Source organism: Pelophylax lessonae, assembly GCF_965119305.1.
Source record: "Pelophylax lessonae genome assembly, chromosome: 1".
Taxonomy (NCBI): domain Eukaryota; kingdom Metazoa; phylum Chordata; class Amphibia; order Anura; family Ranidae; genus Pelophylax; species Pelophylax lessonae.
The window spans coordinates 209,329,455-209,355,054 of NC_138768.1; the positions used below are offsets into that span (position 1 = coordinate 209,329,455).

At 43.9% G+C, this 25,600-nt stretch overlaps 1 protein-coding gene across 1 annotated transcript in view; it reads right to left on the reverse strand.

The window, feature by feature from the left end:
* HINT1 (histidine triad nucleotide binding protein 1) overlaps positions 1 to 25,441 on the reverse strand; it is a 31,898-nt gene extending 6,457 nt beyond the window's left edge. The window contains exons 1-2 of the mRNA XM_082243471.1: positions 25,261 to 25,441; positions 589 to 693 (exon numbers count right to left, since the gene is read on the reverse strand). Of these exons, the coding sequence (XP_082099597.1) occupies positions 589 to 693; positions 25,261 to 25,371 (216 nt within the window). The 5' untranslated portion in view covers positions 25,372 to 25,441. The remainder of the gene's footprint in view (positions 1 to 588; positions 694 to 25,260) is intronic.
* Between the last annotated feature and the right edge of the window lie 159 nt (positions 25,442 to 25,600).

A 25,600-nucleotide genomic window follows, 5' to 3' on the forward strand; every position in this document is an offset into this window, starting at 1 on the left:
TGACCCATGTTTTTACCGTCTGTGAACGAGGTCTAAAAAATAAACATATAATCTTTTCAGTTCTTCCTCCCCTCTCTGAATTTTGCATACCAGAATTTAAAGTCTGGGAAGATCTTCCCAGTCATGCATGCATGTTCCAAAATTAAATCAACATCAATAGAAAATTAATCTTCACTAAGTCTTCCCATTTAGAAAATTGGGTGCAGGACATTATGAAGGACAGGAATATAGAAGACAGGCTAAATGGCTCTGGGCAGGCCAAACAGATAAGATCTGCATTTCAGGTAAATATATGTCGTTACAGAACTTTTGGAGGAGGTTGGCCACAAAAGCATAAGCGCAGTAATCCTATAAGACCATTTTTCCAATTTGTATCCACCAGACTACCAGCATGATTTATATCTGTGTCTATTTCAAGGAGAAGCCAAACTGTTTTCCTAGCTGTTGGTTTCTGTTATGCCTGTGGATTGAACAGAATACATCAAAGTAAATCAGTCCCTCTGCTGTCTGCAAGGCCTAAAGCAATGTATTCTCAATGGACTGAAAGAGACTGGTTATTCATCAATATAAAAATGAGCTTTCACTTACAGCTTCATCAGCAGGATCCGCTTCAGATAAACGGCTAATAGCCTTCTTAGGCACCACTAGGAAATGTACTGGAGCTTGCGGAGAGATATCATGGAAGGCGATACACTGGAGAAGAACAAAAATAAAAAGATTAAATAGGAAAACTCACCCAGGGCACTTGGTGATATGTCTAGCTAAACCACAAACAGTAAACTTTAGACAGTACAGGAGGAAAGAAGGAATGGACAGGCCAAGAAAGTTCAAACGTGTTATCGTGCGCTATTGCAAACCATTTAACTCCTTCATGCCGAAGCCTTTTTCTGGCATTTGTTGCTGACAAGTTAAAATTTGTATTTTTTTCTAGAAAATTACTTAGATGCCCAAACGTTATATATACAGTGCCTTGCAAAAGTATTCACCACTCTTGGCTTTTTTTCATGTTTTGTTGCCTCACAACCTGGAATTAACATGGATTGTTTGAGGATTTGCATCAATTAATTTACAGAACGTGCCCACAACTTAAGATTTTTTTTTTTTTTTATTGTGAAACAACAAATAGGACAAAATAACAGAAAAAGTCAATGTGCATAACTTTTCACCCCCCTAAAGTCAATACTTTGTAGAGCCACCTTTTGCGGCAATAAAAGCTCCAAGTCGCTTTGGATAAGTCCCTATGAGCTTGCCACATCTTACCACTGGGATTTTTGCCCATTCCTCCTTGCAAAACTGCTCCAGCTCCTTCAAGTTGGATGGTTTGTGCTTGTGAACAGCAATCTAAGTCTGACCACAGATTTTCTATTGGATTGAGATCTGGGTTTTGACTAGGCCATTCCAACACATTTACATGTTGCCCCTTAAACCACTCAAGTGTTGCTTTAGCAGTGTGTTTGGGGTCATTGTCCTGCTGAAAGGTGAACCTCCGTCCTAGCCTCAAATCACGCACAGAGTGGTACAGGTTTTGCTCAAGAATATCCCTGTATTTAGCACCATCTTTCCCTCAACTCTGACCAGTTTCCCAGGCCCAGCTGCTGAAAAACATCCCCACAGCATGATGCTGCCACCACCATGTTTCACTGTGGGGATGGTGTTCTTTGGGTGATGTAATGTGTTGGGTTTGCATCAGACATAGCGTTTTCTTTGATGGCCAAAAAGTTCAATTTTAGTCTCATCAGACATTTTGGGAGTCTCCCACATCCCCTTTTGCAAAATCAAAACGTGCCTTTTTTTTTTTTTGCTGAAAGTAATGGCTTTCTTCTGGCCACTCTGCCATAAAGCCCAACTCTATGGAGCGTACGGCTTATTGTCATCCTATGTACAGATACTCCAGTCTCTGCTGTGGAACTCTGCAGCTCCTCCAGGGTTACCTTAGGTCTCTGTGCTGCCTCTCTGATTAATGCCCTCCTTGCCCGGTCTGTGAGTTTTGGTGGAGCGGCCGTCTCTTGGTAGGTTTGCTGTTGTGCCATGTTATTTCCATTTGATTATGATAGATTTGATGGTGCTCCAGGGGATCATCAAAAATTTGGATTTTTTTTTTTTTTTTTTTTTTTTTAAACCTAACCCTGACTTGTACTTCTCAACAACATTGTCCTTACTTGTCTGGAGAGTTACTTGGTCTTCATGGCAGTGTTTGGTTAGTGGTGCCTCTTGCTTAGGTGTTGCAGCTTCTAGAGCCTTTCAAAAAAGGTGTATATGTAATGACAGATCATGTGACACTTAGATTTGCACACAGATGGACATCATTTCACTAATTATGTGACTTCTGAAGGTAATTGGTTGCACCTGAGCTTTTTATGGGCTTCATAACAAAGGGGGTGAATACATATGCACAGGTTAATTTTCTGGTTTCTAAAAAATTGTTTTATGTATATATTTTTCTAATTTCACTTCAACTAAGGCCCCATTCACACTAGTGCGACTTGTCCCGCGATTTTGGACCGCAAAATCGCATGACAAGTCGTTTTCCATTATTTTCAATGAGCCCCATTCATATCAGTGCGTTTTGAAGTCGCACCGATTTCAAAGTAGTTCCTGCACTACTTTGCCACGATTTTAATGCGTTTTGAGGCATATAGCCTTGCCATTGCTTTCAAAATCGCGGCAAAAATCGCGCCGCGAAATGGCGGCAAAATTGCGTCGCAATAGTGTGAAAGGGGCCTTAATTGTGTTCTGATCCATCACATAAAATTCAGATTAACAAAACATTGAACTTAAGGCTGTAATGTTATTTTGCATATTGTAAAAGATGTTACGCCGAGGAAAAAAAGATACCCAACATGTCACACTTTAAAATTGCGCACACTCGTGGAATGGTGACAAACTACGGTACTTAAAAATCTCCATAGATGTCAATTTAAAATATTTTAACAGTTACAGAAGAGGTCTTGTGCTAGAATTATTACTCTCAGTTTAACAAAAATCGGGGCGATACCTCACAGGTGTGGTTTGAACACCGTTTACATATGCAGGCACCACAAGTTTGGCTTCTGGGTTTCTACATTGGCGATCTGATCAAAGCCGAATCCAGCTTTGTTCGGGTCTTCGCCCAGCTGGCGGAACACGTCCAATCCTGCTGCTTGTAAAAACAGCCAAAAAACAGCCAAGCGGCTGATTAGCCGCATCAGTTATTACAAGAAAGCCGACCCTCTGCTCTGCTCTAAAAAAAGAAACGGTACCGGGTGATGCCTCTAGCTGCAGGCATCACCCCAGTACAACCCCTTAAAGCCAATGCCACATATTTGCATTAAGTCAGTGGGAAGGGGTTAAGGTTTTAAAAAAAAAAAAAAACACTCAAGTTCTTAGTAAAACACCCCTTCCATGGGAATGAACAGTAAAGCATTAAACACACTGCAAAACTTGTACAATATATGTATAAAATGTACTGCACAAAATACAGATGTGTGAAAGTAGTCTTAACTTGCTGTCGATTATGTAACATATGTGCAGGGGCAAAGAGGGTGGGTTTCAATACACACACGTTGTACACATGCGCCCATGGGCAGAAGAGGTTTCTGTGCTGTAAGTGTGCTCAGGTGCTGGAGCTGTCAAAGATGGCAGTCACAGTGATCACAGGAATGGGTAGACCTTGCTGTCCCACAGAGCTGGACAGGAAGGGGTTAAACTATGTAAACCCTACCAATTTACCTCTTATTTACTCAGTCTGCTAAATAGGTTTCTGAAAGGGATTTATCAGATCTGTTTGGGCAAAAAAATAAAAAAAAAAATAGGTTGAGCCTGACAGAAGTTTTGTCAGCTAATACATTTCTGTGCTCTGCCTGTGTGCAAGGAGGAGTTGGCCCCATCCACACCTGTACAACTCCAAAGTTGCACTGACTTTGGGGTGCAACTTTGGATGGGTGCAACTCGGATACGACTTTGGCTTTGACCAGTGATAATGGGCAACTGTTAACATTCAGGTAGACTTTAATGCAACTTCTGAGGGTTAACATTGAAGTCTATGACCCTCAAGTCGCATGAAAATCAGGTTAAAGTGGCGCATGAACTACTTTGAAGTTGCTGCAACTAAGTGGCGCATATATAAATGGTTATCATTGTTAAACATGGGGAACAACTTGCCAGGCAACTTTGATGTCCAAAGTTGCCTGATGGGTCACACAAGTGTGAATGCAGCCTTATGGAATGCTTGTGATCCTTTAGCTCTTGTTAACACTAGTTGTGCTGTCTGAGGAGCAATTTGGGTTTGGGTCACTCTTCTGAGTGTATTTACAGGCTCCTGCTTTATCCCAGCACTAACGGTCTTGCATTGCATGCGTTTGCATGGTGCTCAAACTTAGCAGAATGCATAGCATTCAGTGGGCAGTGCTGCTCAATAAACGCAATGGCAGGAGTTATTTAGGGCTTTGGCACGCAAACACTGCTGGCTGATGCCTTTGCAGCATAGGAGGGAGCAGTTGAGGGGCAGTAAAACTGCAGCCTAATCATGGTTATACCCCACCCCAAAAACACTTGTGTAAATGATAAATTAAAGTGGTTTTAAAGGCAGAAGGTTTTTTTTTTTTTTTATCTTAAAAGGAACTTCCACTTTAAAAGAGGAAGTAAACCCTCCTCTGCAAGTTGTACCTATAGGTGATCCTATGATAAAGCTTACCTATAGGTACTGTAAATATCTCCTAAACATGTACCGTTTAGGAAATATTTACCTTACATGCAGCCAGTGACATCACTGGCGCATGCGCTCTGAAAAAACAGCCGCTGGTGCCGTTCCTTCAGAGTCCCGTGCCGTGACCGTCGGCTCCCGCGCCCGCGTGCACGGGAGTGACGTCACCGCGGCTCTAGCCAATCAGATGGCCGGATGCCGCGATCCCGGAAGACGGGAGACTGGACATGTCGCCCCTCATACAGGTAAGCGGGCGGCACGGCGGGGGCTCGTTCTAAGGTAAGTATTTCATAATGAGCTAGTATGCGATGCATACTAGCTCATTATGTGTTTCTCTTTCAGGTTACAAAAAAAAAAAAAAATATATATATATATATATATATATATATATATATATATATATATATATATATATGGGTTTACAACCTCTTTAAGGCCTCCTGACCCCCTGACATGCCACATATGCATGTCATTTTTTTGAGAAGGGGGGGTGCAGCAGGTACCTAGATTTGACAGGTATCTGCTCCCACTTCCACTCCCCCTCCCTCCCTGTATTCTTCTAGAACACATCATAGGTCCCAGAAGATTGCCCGCCCACTCAGGAAGCGCAGCGAGACTCGCGCATGCGCAATGTGCACCCGGTTGTGAACCTGCAAACTGTCACAGCGGGGTGCCCACACTAGATTTGCCGGCGCCGCAGGGAGAAGAGGGAGAGAACTGAGGCTCCCGCCAGCCGCATTGCTGGATAGTAAGATAGGCGAGCGTGTGTTTATTAAAAAAGTCAACAGCTTCACTTTTTGTAGCTGCTGACTTTTAATAAACGCAAACAGGTGGAACTCCGCTTTAATGCATTCTATGCATGAAGATCAAAAAAAACATCTATGTGCAATAGCAGCCCCCTAATATTTACCTGAGCACTATCTAGATCCAGCAATGTTACAGCAGTGTCTAGGTTGCCCGGGACTCCCCTCTCGATTGGCTGAGACAGCAGCACGGTGCTATTGGCTCCTGCTGCTGTCAGTCAGCCAAACATACGAGAAAGGGGGTGGGGCCGGGACATGGCTCTGTGCCTGAATGGGAACTCTGCTGCTTGCTATGGGGCCACCCAATAGGAGGGATCCCGAAGAGGGACTCAAGAGGAGGATCTGGGCTGCTCTGTGCAAAACCACTGCACAGAGTAGGTTAGGACTTTACAATCACTTTAAGCACTTTTAGAGCTCAAAAGAGAATGACAATTACTCCCCCAACTCCTCAAGAAAGCTTCTTCTTCCTGTAAAACTCACCAGTTTGTAGGAGGTGCTTGCTACAAATTCATATACACGGTATGTACACATGCATGCATCTTTCACCAAAGTTCCACCATTTGGCGCACTACTTACTTCCAGTTTTCTTAACTCTGACATGAAGTATTTTAAACCTGTCGCAGCCATAGCGACTTGTTAAGAAAGTGTCACCAGTTGATGTGAATGTGTTGCATGCGTGTGTTAGCCGATGCTCTCTGCGGTCCTATGAACACAGTAGCAGCGGCCTTGTATGCAAGCTGGGAGTGCACAACACTTATAGGCAAGTCTACCACCCCTAGTAGGGATCCATCTGGCCATTTCTTCACACTACCCGGATATAAGGCGTTAAAGATCTCAGCCATTATTTAAAGGCTCCATTTTGCCTCAAAACACGTATTTTCATTAAAAGTAACATTTGGCAGAAAGTCACCTATTTCTTTGGCAGAAATGTGAAATCATTGTTACTAGAACATTTATTTACAATTTTTAAGCGCTAATCATCTTTGCAGCAAAACCGCTGTGTATATCCTGTAATAGATTTCATGATAGAAGTGTAACCTTCACCCACAAACACTTCATCTGATGAACATGCAGGCTTCTCATGCTGTTTGGCGTCTTCGTTGCCAGCAGTATCTAGATGCCAGATGCTATCCTTCCTGTGCAGGTCAGAAAACGATAGCTAGAATTTAACAGGTTGCAATGGGCAACACATCCCTCATTTTATTTATTTCAGAAGCAACCATCTGGTTTTCCATGAACTAAATATAGGTCTCCCAGAGGAGCCTCCGACTTCAACTCAGCAGAACAGACCTCTACTGAGGATTCTCACATAACAGAATGTTATGCCATGATGAAAGATTATATAGAGCAAAGAAAAAAAAAAAAAAAAAAGAGTTCAAAGCAGCCAATCATAGGTGCTCAGGCACGAGAGGCATCTGGTATATTGCAACCACGATTGCCATCAAAATTAAAAAAAAGTTTTTAGGGGGTACAGTTTTTAAGTCTGCCAAAAAATCTCCTCCTTCCTCACATCAATTAAGTTTAATTTTGCAAACTACCTGCAAAGCATGCACAGTGCAGCTCATACTCTCAATGCCCAACGTGAACCTGGAAAGATATAAAGCCATCTACCCCGTGCAGGAACTACACCATCACTAACTGTCCAATGGCTGAAAACAAGAGGCATCAGGAAGAACTAGGAAAAATGGTGGAGAGCATGGCCTTGTCATCCCCAGCAGATGAGGGAAATCCGCCATAATGGAGGCCCCTCGAAATCCTTAGGGGGGAGGAGGCTTTACTAATGGAAGCATATAATGGAAAACTATACAGTGGGTGTTGACCTAACGCAGGGAGGTTAGGTGGTTCCATCAGGATTGGCTAAAAGGTCGTGAGGCAAAGGGGCAGAGCTTGAACTCCAGAAAAAGGTTTGGCTGAGACGTCCCACTGAACTGAGGAAATTCAGTCTTCAAAAGAGAAGTCCACCCTCCCGCTCTGCGATAATTTGTCACAGCTTTTTTGGTGGTTGGACCTTGCCAACAATTAACATTACTTTAATCGGTTGTGTCCTCATTTTGAATTTTGGATGAATCTAATGCCCATCTGGCACTGATAAGGACAGGCCTCTTAGACTATGCCAGGTTATGGTTTAAATGTGCTCACAGTGTAAGTGTGACTAACACTGGCTAGTTAAAGCATTTGTTACACCAACACTTCATATTCCCGATATGTGCCTGCTGTACCACGTATTTGTATGAGAAAGTATCCGGTTCACTTTGTATTGCTTCCTTTATGTGAAATCCCTGGTGTTCCTGCCAGTCCCTCTGCTTTCCTATTAAAAAATGTCCACACTAAGCAGGAGAACACAGAGTGGTCAGTTCTCTAGCTGTGCTGGGAACTCAGCCTGCTCGCCTTCAATGATCAGACTTGTCCTGACAGGCCCTTGCTGCACAGCCACTCACTTGCAAGCGCTCAGTATGCTGCCGATTCTCTCACCCCCCCCCCAGATTTCATGCAGCTGAGAACAAAGGGAATGAGATCGCAAAAAAAAAAAGGGGGATTTATAATGTGTACATTTTTTTTTTTTTTTTTTTATATCTATACAACAAATGTTTTCCCTTTCATTTCTATTTTATACTGAATGGGTTGTTTTATGAGGTGATCGGTTAAAATCACTTGGTATGAAATGTCAAAAAAGCCGCGAACCTCCCCCCCTTCTCAGTCTCGGTGTCACTCTTGGGCATAGAATGGTTTTTCGTGGGTCGTGACTCAAATATCCTGTTGCACATTATGGCAGAAACTCCTGCAGCCAATCCCAACATATTTTGGCTTTAAACACCAATTCCACCTTTTCCAAAAAAAAAAAAAAAAATTAGTAAATGCACCTTGAATAAAACATCCATGTATTAATTCATTTTGCATTGAGCCTGCAAGGGATAGCAAACCCGATGCAATGCACAGGCTCCTGCAGACTATTCCTCCAAGGTATGAACCTTCGGTTACGGAGGAGGGGGGACATCATCAATGGACTACAAGCGCGATAACATCAAACACTTATGCTCCATTGAGAACTACAAGTTCCTCTGCTGCGGTAGAAAATGGGACTTGTAATATTTCCATTTACAGATCTCTGAATGAATGACAGGGCTCTGCGGTCTCTCATGGAGCTTTAGTAAACGTTTCATAGCAGAAGGCATTGTGAAATTCAAGGCAGGGCTCCTCAGCCAGCCACTTCACCCTATGCACTGCAATTGCACAAAGTCCAAATCATCTCCGTCTGTTGTATATCAGCCATGTAAACACGAGGACAACTATAGCAGTTTCAGCAATGACAGCCTCAGTACAAATCCTGGGGACATTACACTTTCTGCACACATCTTTGTCCCTACAGCTGCAATGCACAGCACCAATGAATGCCCAACCCCAGACCAATATTTTTTCTCTTATGTTTTGGATAGACTGATAAATAGTAAGAACCTCGGTTTTAAAGTTTAGTTTATTTTTGTAAGATTATCAATGCTGACTTGGGTCTCTGCTGAGCAGATTCTTTTCAGACTATATCCCTGGAGACGAGCACTATACTTCAAAAAACACAAGCCCTCAGCAATACAAGCCAGCTACTACACTACTCTATCTAGGACCGGTGTAGTAATTAGCTTGCATTGCTGTAGGTTTGTGTTTTTCTGCAGGACCACGCTCCTTTCTGGAGGCCATCATTCACAACACATGGCGCGCTTCTACTCCACTCTCCCCTGGGTAGCTGGCAGTGGGTTGGCCACAGTCCAGTCTCTCTCTTTAGTACACAGAAATTATGCACTACAATATAGATGTCAGATGGAAATAGCTGAGGAGTTAGGGCCGGTTTCCACTAGTCCGACTTGCTGTGCGACTTGACACATGTCAAGTCGCACATCAAGTCAAAAGCCATTCGTTTCAATCGGGCCCGTTTTCACTGCCGCGACTTCAGTTGTGGCGACTTCAAAAGTAGTTCGTGCACTACTTTTGAGCCGACTCCAGTGCGACTTCCCTCTATAATGAGGGACAAGTCGCACTGAAAGCCGCAGTTTACTTTCACTACGAAGTCGCGCTAAAAGTAGCACAACTTCGTAGCCGCGGCAGTGGAAACGGAGACTTAGTGTTGTAATACAGACAGAGCTATAGTGTACGTTTCTACAGCATTCAGGGGAGGTGGGGGGAAGAGGTAGTAAAAGCTCTCCTGTGTGAACTGTCATACTCAGAGGAGGTGGCAAAGGAAGGCACAGAAATGCAGAATGAAGAGGAGGAAGTGACTTCAGTGCTGACTGTACTCTACCGCCCCCCCCTCTCCCCTCAAATGTACGCCCATAATTTGGGCTTCAGCCTAAGGTGGAGCTACAGCCAGCACCGACAAATAAAAATGCATTTTCATTTGAAAAGCCCTTCACGGATATATGTACAGGACCAAGTAATGTGTGCACTGGGGGATTTAACAAACATTTTTAAACCGCTAGAGAAGAGTTCCTCTCTAGAATTACACTAACCCCCGGATAAAAAAAAAAAAAAAAAAAACACAAGTATATATAACAAGTATATAATCTTTACTTAAAAGTTTCTTCTATTGCTCTAAGGCTCCTCCAAATTTCCAAATTCCTTTTTTTGCTGTTGTGATCTGCCTTCGTATTTTCATATTAGAAGGTGGCTATGATCATTCTCCACGGTCTTACCGTATGTAGGAACATAGCCACCTTGCTCGTTCATGAGATGAATTAGAAACTATAGGATTTGTATTGTGCATAGAACAGCCTGCATGAACACAACTACTGTGCACTGCTGGTTCCAAACAAACTCAAGTGGGGGGAGGGGCGGGGGGGCAAGAGCTCACGGAAGGATGTTAAAAATGAGGCAAAAAGCTATTTCATAAAAAATATGTGGGAACAGGGCACCCTCAAATTTGGGGGGGGGGGGTTCTAAGTGATTAACTATTTACTTTTTCTTTTACTAAATTGTTATTTATATCACATAGGAAACAAAATGTCCCAAACATGACATGAACTCTTTGCGATAGGTTCTCTTCATTGAGACATCAGGGGACTTTTAGCCTAAAGGAGAGCACTCCACACCCAGTTAGCTTCTTCCCTGGCCACAGCTCCCACAGAAAGTAACACCTGAAACCCAAAGTGATGTTCTTCTCCTTTCTCTCCACCAGGCGATACATGCCATGTGAGTCCTGGGCCCTTGGGGGGGGGGGGGGGGGAAGAGTAAAGCCCAGTAAGCATGGCAGTGAAGGGGGATCTGCTAGGAACTCTTCCAGGGGGCAGCTGCCTGATCTCTTTTATCAGAAAGGCTGTGTGCATTATGTAGGGGCTGTGCAATGTGTTACAGTGCATCCCGTTTTTTAGTCTCACCCCCATTTTTTTTTTTTTTTTGTTGTGGTGCGTGGTGTTGTAATAGGAGCATGTCTGCAACCCACCCCAACTGAGTGTATGGTGTGACCAGAGCACAGACAACACATGCAAGTGCTCTTACATTGAGACTGCTATAATCTATGCATTTTTTGGATTTGGTATTCACAAATGGGGATTCGGTATATGATGTCATTGTAGGCGAAACCTTGGGATCTAGTGATCACCATTCAGTGTGGTTTAATATAAGAACTGTGAAAGAGTCACACCACACAAAAACAAAAGTTTTAGATTTTAGAAAAACAGACTTTTCAAAAATGAAATTAGTCATAAATGAGTCCTCATCAGACTGGAACGGATTACATGGAGTCCAGGAGAAATGGGACTACTTAAAAGGTGCATTATTGAAGGCAACAGAAAATTGCATTAGACTTGTCAGTAAAAGCAAAAAAAGGAAGAGACCACTGTGGTACTCAGCAGAAGTGGCCCAAATCATTAAAAATAAAAAGCTAGCATTTTGTAATTATAAAAAAACCCAGAGCAATGAAGATAAGGAAATCTACAAGATTAGGCAGAAAGAGGCCAAGCAAGTTATAAGAACTTCTAAAGCGCAGGCAGAAGAAAAACTAGCTCAGTCTATGAAAAAGGGGGATAAGACATTCTTCAGATATATAAATGAAAAAAGGAAATTAAAACAAGGAATAACTAAATTAAAAACAAAGGACGGAAAGTATGTAGAAGAGAACAAAGGGCTAGCCGACTGCCTTAATGAATACTTCTGTTCAGTTTTTACAGAAGAAAAAGAAGAAGGACCTCCACTTGAAAGGATGACTAATGAATCGTTTGATGCATGTGTCTTTACAGAGGAAGACGTTCTAAGATTGCTGTCTAAAGTGAAGACAAATAAGTCACAGGGTCCTGATGAGATACACCCAAAATTATTAAAAGAGCTTAGTGGTGAGCTGGCAAAACCATTAACAGATTTATTTAACCAATCATTAGTAACAGGAGTCGTCCCGGAAGATTGGAAATTGGCAAATGTCGTGCCCATTCACAAGAAAGGTAGTAGGGAGGAATCGAGCAACTATAGACCAGTGAGTCTGACATCAATAGTAGGCAAATTAATGGAAACCCTATTAAAGGATAGGATTGTGGAACATCTTAAATCCCATGGATTGCAAGATGAAAAACAACATGGGTTTACTTCAGGGAGATCATGTCAAACAAATCTTATAGATTTTTTTGACTGGGTGACTAAAATAATAGACGGTGGAGGTGCAGTAGACATTGCATATCTAGATTTTAGTAAGGCTTTTGACACTGTCCCACATAGAAGACTTATCAATAAACTGCAGTCATTGAGCATGGACTCCCATATTGTTGAGTGGATTAGGCAGTGGCTGAGTGACAGACAACAGAGGGTTGTAGTCAATGGAGAACATTCAGAACAAGGTCATGCCTCGATGGTAAGGTTTGTCTTTTTGCTGATGACACAAAGATATGTAACAGGGTTGATGTTCCTGGAGGGAAACGCCAAATGGAAAAGGATTTAGGAAAACTAGAAGAATGGTCAGAACTCTGGCAACTGAAATTTAATGTGGATAAGTGCAAGATAATGCACCTGGGGCGTAAAAACCCAAGGGCAGAATATAGAATATTTGACACAGTCCTGACCTCAGTATCTGAGGAAAGGGATTTAGGAGTAATTATTTCAGAAGACTTAAAGGTGGGAAGACAATGTAATAGAGCAGCACGAAATGCCAGCAGAATGCTTGGATGTATAGGGAGAGGTATAAGCAGTAGAAAGAGAGAAATGCTTATGCCGCTGTACAGAACACTGGTGAGACCTCACTTGGAGTATTGTGCGCAGTACTGGAGGCCATATCTCCAGAAGGATATAGATACTCTAGAGAGAGTTCAGAGAAGAGCTACTAAACTAGTACATGGATTGCAGGAAAAAACTTACCAGGAAAGGTTAAAGGACATTAACATGTATAGCTTGGAAGAAGAGACAGAGGGGATATGATAGAAACTTTTAAATACATAAAGGGAATCAACTTGGTAAAGGAGGAGGAGAGCATATTTAAAAGAAGAAAAACTACCACAAGAGGACACAGTTTTAAATTAGAGGGGCAAAGGTTTAAAAGTAATATGAGGAAGTATTACTTTACTGAGAGAGTAGTGGATGCATGGAATAACCTTCCTGCAGAAGTGGTAGCTGCAAATACAGTGAAGGAGTTTAAGCATGCATGGGATAGGCATAAGGCTATCCTTCATATAAGATAGGGCCAGGGACTATTCATAGGATTCAGATATATTGGGCAGACTAGATGGGCCAAATGGTTCTTATCTGCCGACACATTCTATGTTTCTATATGTTTCTATGCAGCTCAACAGACAGCCAGGGGAATTCATAAAAAAGTGTCTAATTCAGGGTTTCACAACCAGTGTGCCGCGGCACACAGGTGTGCCGTGAAGAGTCCCCAGGTGTGCCGTGGCAAAATGACCCCAATTTGCAGCAATCTTATAAAAAAAAAAAAATAAAAATAAGTTTTCCATATGGTTATGCCAGAAGGGACGGCTAAATTCCCTTCCCGCTGCCAAATGCGCTCGGGAAGCTGTGGGGGCCTCCCGACCGCGTCGTGCCAACCAATGACGTCATCAATTGCTATGGGAGGATTGGCATACGAAGTGCTTGCTGGGGAGGTGAGAGCCACGGGTCCCGGGAGCTGCTGTTGGCTGGTGCGCTTTTTGAGTTACAGCAGTGTGTGAGAAGAGGAATAACAGGGAGGAGGCTCTTCAGTGACTCCTCTGGCTTTGTGAGTTACATGAATTACATTGATTGATATACATAAGATATGTGGGTTTTAAATACTGTATTATTGATAATGGAAACTGCACTTATTTTTTATGTTGTATTCCGCTTGCACATCTGCTTCAGTTTGGCCGCAGCGCAGGTGCAAGTGGAATACAACATAAAAAAAGACGTGCAGTTTCCGTTAATAATAATACAGTATTTAAAACCCACATATCGTATGTAATTTTATATTACATTTTTGGTGCATTTTCTGAAAGCACACCAAAAATGAGGGACATAATAGAAGTCTATAGGAAACGCACTTGAAAACCGCGGGTATCCTGCGCTGCGGCCAAACTGAAGCAGATGTGCAAGCGGAATACAACATAAAAAAAAGAAGTGCAGTTTCCATTAACAATAATCCTGCAAGAATAGAGCGGTTGTGTAGATAGTCCCAGGCTCAAGTATCCCATTGACGTAAGTAACAATTTAATTCTTCGGACATTTTTATTGGTGTGCCTCGAGATTCTGCCAGATTGTAAAGGGTGCCTTGGTTGAAAAAAGGTTGAAAAACACTGGTCTAATTCACTCTTTAAAATTTTGACGGGTCTCCATATGACGAAAAATAGTCCTATATTGAACTATCTACAGCGCTTGCTAATATTTGTAAATATTCAAGTGTTGCAAAATACTGTGCAAACAATATATAACAAGGTAAGCCTCGGTTCACACTGGGGCGACCTGTGAGGCGACCTGGTCGCCTCACAGGTCGCCGCAGGTCGCCTCCCATAGGGAAGCTGCGGACCCGTTCTGATAGGAGCGACACAAGTCGCTCCGACTCAGAAAAAGGGTCCGGAGCTTCTTTGGGGCGACCAGGAGGCGACCGCCATAGACTTCAATGTTACGAAGTCCGTGGCGGCCGCTCCGAGGTAGCGGCGCGCTGCTCGCACCGCGACCTCGGAGGTCGCGGTGCGAAGTAGCGTCGCCCCAGTGTGAATGGGGGCTAATCCTAATGTTTTGATAAAAATATATAAATATTGTAAATAAATAAAACGTGATAAAAAGAATCAAAACGTGACATAAAAAGCATATAGCATTTTTTTAAAAGTTCATCACGTGATATAAATTAATAAGTGATAGTTCCAATTTTGTTGTTTTCTTCAGTTGTAAAAACGATTTCTTCAAGTATCTGGATAATGAAATGCATGGCGGGTCATGGTACCTGCCGTGCATGTATGGGGCCGTGGCAAGACAAAAAAAAAAAATTGTATAGAATATAACTATTTCTATTGGATAAATTATAAAAGTAAGGATTGGTCAGTTAAGGCTGAAATTTAATTGGTAGAAAATATACTTTAGTGATTGGAGGAATTTGAATAATTTCAATACATTGAAGTGACAGTTATCCCTATATAAGAGAGTGTAACAACTGTCAAAAATCAGTCAACAGGAGAGGACCAAGAAATTCGACCCTCCCTCCCTTCCAATGTTCCCAGTGTTGTGAGTGGGTTTGTTTTTATTGTATGGTGTTATACAATGGGTAGTCCGAGTTTTTTGACTGGACTACAGTTCTTGTTACGTTAATGCGTATGGTTAGTTCGAGCTTCTGGGCTGAACTAAAATATGGTTATTACATATAGTTAATAAAGGGCCACGGCCTATCATACCATTGCAAGTCCAGTACTGTTTTTGTCTTTATTTAAATTATAAAGTAATATATTGTTTAAGTTGTTCTGCATGTGGCACCATAAGTTGAAGGTGCTCAGTAGAGCTGCACGATTAATCGTATGAAAATCGCGAGCTCGATTCACCCCCCTGACGATCTAAACCTGAGATATGCTCGATTCTTTGCATAGCTGCATAGCAGAGAGAACAGCTGTGGAAAAAAAAAAAAAGCCTCCGGCAAACGCCTATCAGCAGAAGTCTCCCAGTAACTATAAACAAAATGATTACATTGTATATTTTCCTTCCCTCTGCCAGGGAGAAAGGAAGTTTAACCTCTTAAAGACTAGACCTTTTTCTGACACTTGTTGCTTGCAAGTTAAAATCAGGTTTTTTTGCTAGAAAAAGTACTTAGAACCCCCAAACATTTTATATATTTTTTTAGCAGAGACCATACAGAATAAAATGGCGATTGTTGTAATATTTTATGTCACACTGTATTTGCGCAGCAGTCTTTCAAACGCAATTAATAGACTTTAATGAATAAAAAAAAAAAAAAAAAAAAACGTAACAGTAAAGTTATCCCAATTTTTTTTTGTTACACAGAGAATCGTGATCTTTATTCCAAGCTAAAAAATTGTGATTCTCATTTTGGCCAGAATTGTGCAGCTCTAGTGCTCAGTGATAATTTCCACAATTATATGGTGACTTTTCTTAAAAGTGCAGGTGCTGGTTTCCTTTATCCTGTGATATATTTAGAAGGTGGGTGACTTACCAGATGTAATGGGTCTCATATATCGTACGATATTGAGACCAATCACGCTTGTAGGCCCTCAGGGCCACGGTAGGTCACCTTGTGGTGCCTCCTGGATGTGTAGGTGATGGTTCCCTCCTCACCGCTCCATAGGTCAGCATACAATATAGGTAAAAGCTCCAGATAGCGTAATAAAAGTTTTAAAAGGGTTTTATTCCCATGAAGAGCAAGGTTCCAATTAAATTGAGCAGCAATGATCATCAAAAACGGTTTAAAATTCCCGTGACTGTAGTGTACAACTGTGCAGAGTGGCGAGCGGAGGGGATTCCGGCTTGCGCTCCAGTGTACGTCACGTAGTGTAAATATTTATACAATATTTATATATTTTTATCAAAACATTGGGATCACCTTGTTATATATTGTTTGCACAGTATTTTGCAACACTTGAATATTTACAAATATTAGCAAGCGCTGTAGATAGTTCAATATAGGACTATTTTTCTTCATACCAATTTTTTTTTCTACTGCTGCTGCTTATTCACTATTTTTACACTATAATTTTTATCAGTTTATTTTAAAAACACCAGGCGTGGGGAGTGCACTTTAAGTGTTCCTTTACATATACAGTGTCTCCATATGGCAAATGTCAGTGCAGATGACAGATCCATGTACCTGTGTAGACCAATACATGAATCGGGGGAATGCACCACATGTGGAGGCGCACTAAGAACAAAGGGTCCATACAGACACTCCACCCTCAGTGCATCTGCCCTTTCTCACAGTCTGTCCAGTAGGGGGGGGATGTTTTGTAATGGGAGGGGGGGGGGGAATGCAGACACCAGACTCCAACCACTCTAGCTTCACTGGTTAGCATCCTTAACCAGTGACAGGGAGAGGATACGCTCCACTTCAGGATTTTTGTTGACAGCAACTGAAGGTCCTTGCTTCTCATGACCCAGTTTGTTCAAGTAAGCCACGGCAGTGGCGTTGTCTGATAAATTCTGCAAATGGGATCCCTGGAGGTTTGGAGAGAAGGCAGCCAATGCTAAGGCAACTGCCTTTTAACTCTCTTCACTTTAAGACTTTGAGGACTTCATTGCCTCAGCTCGGGACCAAACCCCTTGTGCCAGTGCCGCCCCCTCCCCCCCCCCCATCCCCACACGCTGGCATCTGCTGTCATTCTTCTTTCGACACCTCCTGATCGACAATTTTTCTGGTAACCCAGAAAACTGTACTAGCTGAGCTGGACTGAAGTTTGACTTTTGAAGGTTCACAATCCAACCCAGGGTTTCAAGGGGACTGTGGGCCTTGCCTAGGTCTTCTTGCAATCTTTCCCTGGAAGGGGCAAAGAAGAGGAGGTTGTCCAGATACGGGATTACTGAGACTCCTTGAAGGCGGAGAATAGCAAGGACTTCTGCCATTACCTTTGTAAAAATCTGTGGGACGGATGAAAGGCAGAAAGGGAGGGCTTTGAATTGTAGATTCAGGACTTCCTTCCCCCATATCCACTGCCAACCTCAGGAATTTTTGGGACTAAGGGGCTATAGTTATATGTAAGCATCAAGTCGATCGATGCCATAACGCATCCTTTAGGCAAAAGATTCCTGACAGTGAAGATCGAGTCCATTCGAAATCATCTGCATAGGACTGACCTGTTCAGCGGCTTTAAGTTGAGAATGAGACGAAAACTTCAGGATGGCTTCCTTTTGGGAAAGATATGGGAATAGGATACCTGATGTTCCTCTGGTGATACCTGACTCACAACCTCATGTCGCATCAGGTCCTTTAGCAGGGCCTTCATAGCCAGGGCTTTTGTTGTGTCTTTAGGAAGGTTTGTGACAAAATAACTTTCTGGAGGAGGACTCGAACATTTTTTGGCATTCCTAGGACAGCAAGGCTAGAATATATTGATTTTCTGTCATGCTTGCCCAGTGGAGGAGGAATTTTTTTAAGTTTTCCTCCCACTGGTATTGATTCGTCATTGCATATTGTTGACGTAAGAGGATGGAAAAGGACGCTTCCTCTGCGCCAAACAATTACTTCTTTTGCCCTGGGGCTTGTTATCTTGCTCCTGAGCCCTTTGAGGTAGAAAAAGCTGTTCAGCTGGCTGTTTTTTCTTCTGAACAGGGAATGCTCACTTTTTGTCAGCTGTCCTGTCTAGAACCGAGTCTAAATCAGGACCAAATAGTAGACCCCTCAAAAAGGAATACCACAAAGCTGAAAGTGAAAGATTTTTCAAGCTTATATTAGCTTGTCAAATACAAACCTGATTCCAAAAAAGTTAGTAAACTGTACAAATTGTGAATAAAAACAGAATGCGATGTGGAAGTTTCAAATTTCAATATTTTATGCAGAACACAACATAGATGACATATCAAATGTTTAAACTGGGAAAATGTATAATTTTAAGGGAAAAATAAGTTGATTTTGAATTTCATGGCATCAACACATCTCAAAAAAGTTGGGACAATGCCATGTTTACCACTGTGTGGCATCCCCTCTTCTTTTTATACCAGTCTGCAAACGTCTGGGGACTGAGGAGACAAGTTGCCCAAGTTTAGGAATAGGAATTTTGTCCCATTCTTGTCTAATATAGGCTTCTAGTTGCTCAACTGTCTTAGGTCTTCTTTGTCGCATATTCCTCTTTATGATGCGCCAAGTGTTTTCTATGGGTGAAAGATCTGGACTGCAGTCTGGCCTCTTCAGTACCCAGATCCTCCTTCTATGCAGCCATGATGTTATAATTGATGCAGTATGTGGTCTGGCATTGTCATGTTGGAAAACGCAAGGTCTTCCCTGAAAGAGACGACGTCTGGATGGGAGCATATGTTGTTCTAGAACTTGGATATACCTTTCAGCATTGATGGTGCCTTTCTAGATGTGTAAGCTGCCCATGCCACATGCACTCATGCGACCCCATACCATCAGAGATGTGGGCTTCTGAGCTGAGTGCTGATAACAACTTGGGTTGTCCTTGTCCTCTTTAGTCCGGATGACATGGCGTCCCAGTTTTCCAAAAAGAACTTCAAATTTTGATTCATCTGACCACAGAACAGTTTTCCACCTTGCCACAGTCCATTTTAAATGAGCCTTGGCCCAGAGAAAACGCCTGCGCTTCTGGATCATGTTTAGATATGGCTTAATTTTGGGCCTATAGAGTTTTAGCCGGCAACGGCGAATGGCGCGGTGGATTGTGTTCACCGACAATGTTTTCTGGAAGTATTCCTGAGCCCAGGGCTTGACAAATTTTCCTGAAATCTAGGAGCCAGCTAAAAAAGTTAGGAGCCAGTTTTTTTTTTTTTTAAACTAACAACCAAGCTTTATTTAATAAAACGGATACTAAATTTACACATAAATACGACTAGAACCCCACTCTCCTCTAGCACAATTGGATGAAAACAGACTGTCTGTCTCTTTCCATCCGATGCCATCTGATCCGATCCATCCGTCTGCTTTTGGTGGACAGGATCAGATGGCGGCAGATTACTGCTCCATAGAGGAGAATCAAGGGTCCGATCAGGTCTGCCTGAAAAACTGACAGGCGGACCTGATCAGACAGCCTGTGTGAAAGGGGCCTTCGGCTGTGGCATGGCGACGAGAAAAAAAAAAAAGGAGAGAGATATATAGATATATATATATATATATATATATATATATATATATATATATATAGATATATATTTATATATATTTTTTTTTTTAATAATTGGAAAAAAAAGAATTTTTTTTTATTTTTTTAATAATTAAAAAAAAAGAAAAAAATATATATATTTTTTTTACATTTAAAAAATAAATTAAATAAATAATAATAACCACACTCCCTGTCAAAGGTAACTAACTGGACAGGGAGATGGTAATGAATGAATTGAGAACAAAAAGGCAGTGGAAACAGTCATTACTCCCGGCCTCCACAAGAGGGCGCCAGTTCCCCATTGGAAGCCTGTCATCTCAAGTAGGCCGAAAAGCCGGGGCCTCGATTTTCGGACGGCCCGGAAGTCCGTGCACTCCGTGCGCGGAAGTCCGGGCAAAAATGACAGGACACCTTCTGCAGGGCACCCCCAGGCGCCAGGTCGCTAATTCTAGTCGCAAATGCGACCTGGCGCCCGGGGATTGTCGAGCCCTGCCTGAGCCCATGTTGTGATTTCCATTACAGTAGCATTCCTGTATGTGATGCAGTGCTGTCTAAGGGCCCGAACATCACGGGCATTCAGTATGGTTTTCCAGCCTTGACCCTTACGCACGTCCCATCCTCTCATGTATTTGCTCCTTGATGGCTGTGCCATTATACAAATTTACATCCATACTTATATATTTGTTTATAGATACGACGCTGCTTCTGCTCCTGAGGAAGTGGTCTGTTATCATGAAACGCGTAAAGCTTTCCAAGATGCAGCTATGTTTTATATTCTAGTTACAGTTTTTCATTATATTTTATATTCCTTATTAACATTTACTGTATTACATGTAATATCACCATTCATTGGGTGCTGAAGTGTGTTGCTGTAAATGTCCTTTAGCCATGTACATATATGAATTACAATATTCTTATAGATCTATGTATATTATTGCTATTACTTATGTAATTTTGTAATAAACATGTAACCATTTTGATCTACTCCATCAATTGCCTCATGTAAAGTCCCAAATATCCCCTACATGAACATATATGAATTGAACCATTCACTATACAGTAAAACCTTGGATTGCGAGCATAATTCGTTCCGGAAGCATGCTTGTAATCCAAAGCACTCTTATATCAAAGCGAATTTCCCCATAAGAAATAATGGAAACTCAAATGATTCGTTCCACAACCATTTATTCATAAGTCCTTCAGTTTATAGTCCATATAAAAAGATTATAGCATTGCGATAGGTTGCATAAAATGTCCATCCACAAATAGCCACTTCCATAAGGGGATAAGAAGCAAAATCCAGCAGGAGCTACAGAGTATCAAAGAGAAGAGAGGCGCCTCTAAGTGTAGCAATATGGTTCCATTTAATGAAGGTACAACAAGTAGCAACTCACATGGTTGATGAATAAAACAGGCACATCTAAGTATGCAGGCATCCAGGGTAAAGCTGTCCACATAGACTATTTTCTGCACCACCAGCTGGCAGTCTGTAATCCTGACCGGGAAGACCACCCTGCAGTAAAGAGATCTGAAAGCGAGGGGCAGCATGGAAGGGATGACGTAGATGGCGGTGCGGAGGATGGTCCTATGTGGACAGCTTTACCCCGGATGCCTGAATCCTTAGATGTGCCTGTTCCAATCATCAACCATGTGAATTGCTAAAAGTTGTACCTTCATTAAATGTAACCATATTGCTACACTTAGAGGCGCCTCTCTTCTCTTTTATACTCAGCTGTGACTTGAGGCTACTTGTATATCAAGACATCGCTTGTATATCAAGTCAAAATTTATTTGAAAATTTTGCTTGTCTTGCAAAGCGCTCTTAAACCAAGTTACTCTCAAACCAAGGTTTTACTGTATATCCATGCATGTAGTTGCCATCACCAATGCCAGTATATTTTTATCCATTGTTTCAATCGTATTCTACGTTCTGCTACCTGTCCTATATCAAGCCCCATATATTCTTCCACCCCCCCCCCCCCCCCCATTATCTCTGAATCTTTGGATGATATTATGCACTGTAGATGATGATAACTTCAAACTCTTTGCAATTTTTCTCTGAGGAACTCCTTTCTGATATTGCTCCACTATTGTTTGCCGCAGCATTGGGGGAATTGGGGATCCTCTGCCCATCTTGACTTCTGAGAGACACTGCCACTCTGAGAGGCTCTTTTTATACCCAATCATGTTGCCAATTGACCTAATAAGTTGCAAATTGGTCCTCCAGTTGTTCCTTATATGTACATTTAACTTTTCCGGCCTCTTATTGCTACCTGTCCCAACTTTTTTGGAATGTGTAGCTCTCATGAAATCCAAAATGAGCCAATATTTGGCATGACATTTCACAATGTCTCACTTTCAACATTTGATATGTTATCTATATTATATTGTAAATAAAATATAAGTTTATGAGATTTGTGAATTAGTCCATTCCTTTTTTACTCACAATTTGTAAAGTGTCCCAACTTTTTTGGAATTGGGGTGTAGATCTATTGTTTGTATTGTCATTACAATGCTGATGTTATAAAATGAAAGTGTATGCTGTGACTATAGATATCCTTTATTTTTTTCTTGGATTTGGATGGACTAACAACTTTTAATACTAGCAGAACATGCACCATGCAGAAAGGACTAGGTCCGCACGATGCTCTACATGATTGTAAAGTTTTAAAGTGCTTCTGAAGCTAAAACTTTTTTTTACCTTATCTGCATTAAAGGAGGGCTTTAATCAGAACATTAAAGGGGTTGTAAACCCTCAGGTGTTTTTAAAAAAAAAAAAAAAAAAAAAAAACAGTTATGTTTACCTGCTCTGTGCAATCCTTTTGCACTGAGTAGTCCAGATCCTTTTCTTCTGGGGTCCCCTTCCTGCGCTCCAAGCCCCTCCTCTTCATCGGGTGCCTCCAAGGAAACCACTTTCTCTGGGTCCACCCGTGCAGGTTCACTCACAAATCCCACTGCTGTGTTCATTGACACAGATAGCAGGACTCCGCCCTGCCCCTGTGTCACTGGATTTGATTGACAGCAGCGGGAGCCAATGCCTCCTGCTGCTATCAATCTGTCCAATGAGGTAGCAGACAGTAGCTGGAGCGCCTGTGCATCGCTGGATTGGATGGGCTCAGGTAAGATTAAAAAGGAGGGGGGGGGTCTAGGGGAGGCTGCAGCAAAGAAGGTTTTTCACCTTAATTCATAGAATGCAATAAGGTGACAAACCTTGAGGCCTTACAACCACGTTCTTCTTAAAATCCTGTAAGGAGGAAGCAGGGCTGAGCCACACTGCATAGGTCTATAGACACACACTGCCCAGCTTGGGAGTGAGCCCACATAGCAAGCGGTTTGCTATTGGGGGGGGGGGGGGGGGGCAGACACAGAAGAGGACATTGGGGTTCGCTCTGTGCAGTACCAATGCACAGAGCAGGTGAGTATAACAAGCTTATTATTTTAAAGGAGAAATACAGTCAAAGCTCCTGTGACCTGTTTTCAGCAAACAGCAGGCTGAAGACCACTGACGTCACAGAGCTAGTCCAGGCTTGGGCAAGATCACGGCACTGGGGTTGGGATCCGCCCACATGCCTGGACCGGTGTTCTGTTGAAATAGCCAACTCGTCAAAATCTCCAACTACGTAATTTCCGGTGACTCTCCAGCAGCAGATTTGGAAGAGTTGGCTCTACTGCCCAAGCGCACCCTAACACACTGGCGGCAGCAGCAGATATCTTGTTACACCCAGCCAAATCTTGAATTTCAGACTTATTATAGCAAGAACGTCAGCATATATGCTTATATACAGTGTTTTAAAACCCATAAAACTTTTTTGAGGTTTCATTCTGAAAGCCTGCAGTAAGAAGGTGGCGACGGCCATCTTGGTACACCCCGCACTGCTCAGCTGCAAACTTCTAGGCTTTAAAATTAAACATCAAAACAGTCTCACGGGTTTCAAAATATTGTACATATGAATATACACTCACTTTATTTGCTATAAGGAGTCTGAAATTTAAGACTTGGCTGAGTGTAACAAGATGTTGGCTGTCGCCAGTCTGTTACTCTGTAGAGTGCGCACACGTGCATGGGCAGTAGAGCCAACCCGTTGAAATCTGCTGCTGGAGAGACACCGGAAGAGACGTAGTTGGAGATTGACGAGTTGGCTATTTTGACAGAACACGGGCACCCAGCTCAGTAAGCCGAAGAGAGCCTGAGCTGGCCGCTCCCGCTTCCTTCCTAGCCCGACACTCCAGTGAGCGCAAGGGGGGGGGGGGGGGGACAGAGAAGAGAGCCAGTGACCGACAGTCAGCTCTGAGAACTGAGCTATCTGTGGTGTTAGATCGCTCGGTTCTCAGTGTTAAAGCCTACGGGGGACAGATGCAGCAGCCACCTAGGGAAGTATAAATGTGCAAAAAAAAAAAAAAAAACTTCTCTTTTAATAAAGAAATTACCTTTACAGTAACTTTAAAACAAATGTGTCAACATCTCCTGGAACTCACTGGGTCAGTGACAGTCAGGCAGCTAGTATTTTCAGAAGATCATCAGCCCCCATCTTCCTCTGCATGGGGGCTGATGCGGCCACATGGCTGGCAGAGGCCCAGGCACACGGCTGGCAGAGGAGCGCGCACCCTGCAGCTGGCAGAGGCCCGGTCACGCGGACGCCAGGGGAGCCCGCACCCTCCGGTCACGCGGACGCCTGGGGAGCGCGCGCACCCTCGGCTCACGCGGACGCCTGGGGAGCGCGCGCACCCTCGGCTCACGCGGACGCCGGGGGAGCGCGCGCACCCTCGGCTCACGCGGACGCCGGGGGAGCGCGCGCACCCTCGGCTCACGCGGACGCCGGGGGAGCGCGCGCACCCTCGGCTCACGCGGACGCCGGGGGAGCGCGCGCACCCTCGGCTCACGCGGACGCCGGGGGAGCGCGCGCACCCTCGGCTCACGCGGACGCCGGGGGAGCGCGCGCACCCTCGGCTCACGCGGACGCCGGGGGAGCGCGCGCACCCTCGGCTCACGCGGACGCCGGGGGAGCGCGCGCACCCTCGGCTCACGCGGACGCCGGGGGAGCGCGCGCACCCTCGGCTCACGCGGACGCCGGGGGAGCGCGCGCACCCTCGGCTCACGCGGACGCCGGGGGAGCGCGCGCATCCTCGGCTCACGCGGACGCCGGGGGAGCGCGCGCACCCTCGGCTCACGCGGACGCCGGGGGAGCGCGCGCACCCTCGGCTCACGCGGACGCCGGGGGAGCGCGCACCCTCGGCTCACGCGGACGCCGGGGGAGCGCGCACCCTCGGCTCACGCGGACGCCGGGGGAGCGCGCGCACCCTCGGCTCACGCGGACGCCGGGGGAGCGCGCACCCTCGGGTCACGCGGACGCCGGGGGAGCGCGCACCCTTTGGGTCACGCGGACGCCGGGGGAGCGCACACCCTCGGGTCACGCGGACGCCAGGGGAGCGCGCACCCTCGGGTCACGTGGCTGGCAGGATGACTCATCAGGAGTCTCCACCAATCAGAGTGCAGCAGCTGTCAGAATCTCCACATGTCATCAATCAGATAGCTGTCACCCACACACAGGCGGCTCCACGTGTCCTGTCCACCTACTTGCTCATCTTCATAGAAGACTTTGGCCGGAATCTCTTTGCGGATGATCTTCCCGAAGATAGTGTCTCCCCCCGGCTGGGCACTCTGAGCCTTGCTGATCTCATCCGCCATAGCTGCAGCCCGCGGCGCTGACAAGCAAAGCGTTAGGGGGCGGAGAAAATAGTCTGACAACCGCCGTCAGGCCATCTACGGGATGTCGCTTTCTAGTGAGGTCAGGCCATAGATCTCGCTCGCGGCCATTTTGTATTTGGGCAAATTTTCCAATTCGCATTAGCGAAACTTGTTGCAAGACTAAATGCAGATATAGTACACAGTGCTGTCATTTTGTAATCATTAAATA